Source organism: Phytophthora parasitica (genome assembly GCF_000247585.1).
Source record: "Phytophthora parasitica INRA-310 unplaced genomic scaffold supercont2.13, whole genome shotgun sequence".
Lineage (NCBI taxonomy): Eukaryota > Oomycota > Peronosporomycetes > Peronosporales > Peronosporaceae > Phytophthora > Phytophthora nicotianae.
Genome location: NW_008648999.1, coordinates 429,061 through 430,807, shown reverse-complemented (window position 1 = coordinate 430,807; position 1,747 = coordinate 429,061). Strand labels below are relative to the sequence as shown.

Below are 1,747 nucleotides of genomic sequence, written 5' to 3'. Positions count from 1 at the left end.
TTTTTTTTTTTACAATTAATCACCTCGCTCTTCCCCAAAAGCTCTTACCGGTATCAACGTTGTTTTTGTCCGTAGCCCAAGCTGTGACAGAAAATTCGCTGACTAGTGGAGCTTAGCTGGATTTCTAGTGTCACTCGATGCCCTTCTGGGGCCGCAGAGGGATGGCTTGCATCTTCAGGGAAAATATACACTGAACGGCAATAATGTATTCTGCAGCCTCCTCGCCACAACCTCACGCAGCGTCCATTGGTTAGCGTTTGTAGATGCAGAAGACTTGTTGCTAAGGTTGACTCTGATTGTAATTGCAAATATAATATGACTGGTCAGTCAACTAACAGCACCTAACTGTAAAAGATGAGCTCGTATTTGATAGACTGATGTACTTTTAAACATTTAAATGCTTAGGCAATAATAAATGAATGAAGAACGAGTTTCATCGCCAGGTACTAATTTCGCACACAGGCTACTTGTGAGGTCATACATGTACGTAGTCACTGTACCGTCACCCAGCCCTCTCGCAATCAACAACGTGCCTCGTAATCACTCTAGCATCATAATCATAATCTGCTACTGTACAGACATGGTTTTGCTAACTTATCCAGGCCTGAAACAGGCGAAACAGCCTGCCTGGTTCACCGTTTCAAGATCATTACAAGCAGTGCTCCTCACAATGCCACGATATCTCACGCGAGACAAGCCTGTATATTATGGTTCAGAAGCACTTCGAGGTCTATTGGCACCGAGTTATTAATAACGGACACCTTTGCTCCTATATTTCGCTGATTGTTGCTAAGCGCTGGGCGTTTGACGTTTTCATAAAAATGTACTTCCACTTTGTCGTGTCATACGATTCGCCTTCCATGACGAATTGGCGACGAAAGCCGTTGCGCTAGCGGCGTTTGTGGATATTGAAACAAAAGGTTTGCTCACTGATGAGTTTGCGAATGTTAACCTCAACGCGCCTTTTAGGGACATACAGACTTTACGATATTGAAGGTAGAAAGGAACTAATCCTTGATTACAATGCCACAGGTTTACGGTGTCACGCGTAACAGCTCGACATGGCTGACCACGCATTTTTCTGTCGACACAACCCAATTTGCCTACAGGATGGCAAGCCACTACGAGACTCCAGGACTACGATCCCACCGCTTCGAACAAGCGAGAGCAAGACTCAGCGACGGCTTGGTTGGCCTAGTGGTTCCGCGTGCTCAAGGGAGTGGGTGTGACTCTCGCAGTGCGGCAACACAAAACACCAGTGAAGAGACAGCACCAAGGTCACTATCGCTTGCGGAAGAGTGGCATCTGACATTACACGGTTCGATAAACCGTCATTCTATGCTACCTGCATCGGACCCTTTTGCGGAGTCAATGAGTCCGAGCACCGAGCAAGAGAAGGTCAAGTACAAGCAAAAGTGCATGAAGTCGGAGATTCGTCGAGAACAATGCCGGGCAAACCAAGCTCGGTACCGAAACAAGCAACGTAGCCTTCAGATGAACCTGGAATCAAGCGTGGAAGAGCTGCATCAAGAACTCTGTCGATTGAAGCGTAGACGACAGGATATTGTGCTTGCGGAGAAAACGGACCAAAACCCGTGGACCATCGTGGCTGAAGTATTCCACATCCTCCAAAATAGTTTTCGCAGCCCTTGGAAGCTAGAAAATGACGAGGACATGCAAAACGACGTTGAAACGCGCAAAACTCTAGAATTTCTACAGAATATTTTTACGTCTGATGCGGCGATGG

The 1,747-nt window shown here is 46.6% G+C and overlaps 1 protein-coding gene across 1 annotated transcript; it reads left to right on the top strand.

The window, feature by feature from the left end:
* Positions 1-1,371: 1,371 nt before the first annotated feature.
* PPTG_22205 (hypothetical protein) lies at positions 1,372-1,667 on the top strand (the record flags this gene model as incomplete). Its single annotated transcript, XM_008902376.1, has 2 exons — positions 1,372-1,614; positions 1,647-1,667. The coding sequence occupies 2 exons, from the start codon at positions 1,372-1,374 to the stop codon at positions 1,665-1,667; spliced, it is 264 nt and encodes an 87-aa protein (XP_008900624.1).
* Positions 1,668-1,747: the final 80 nt, after the last annotated feature.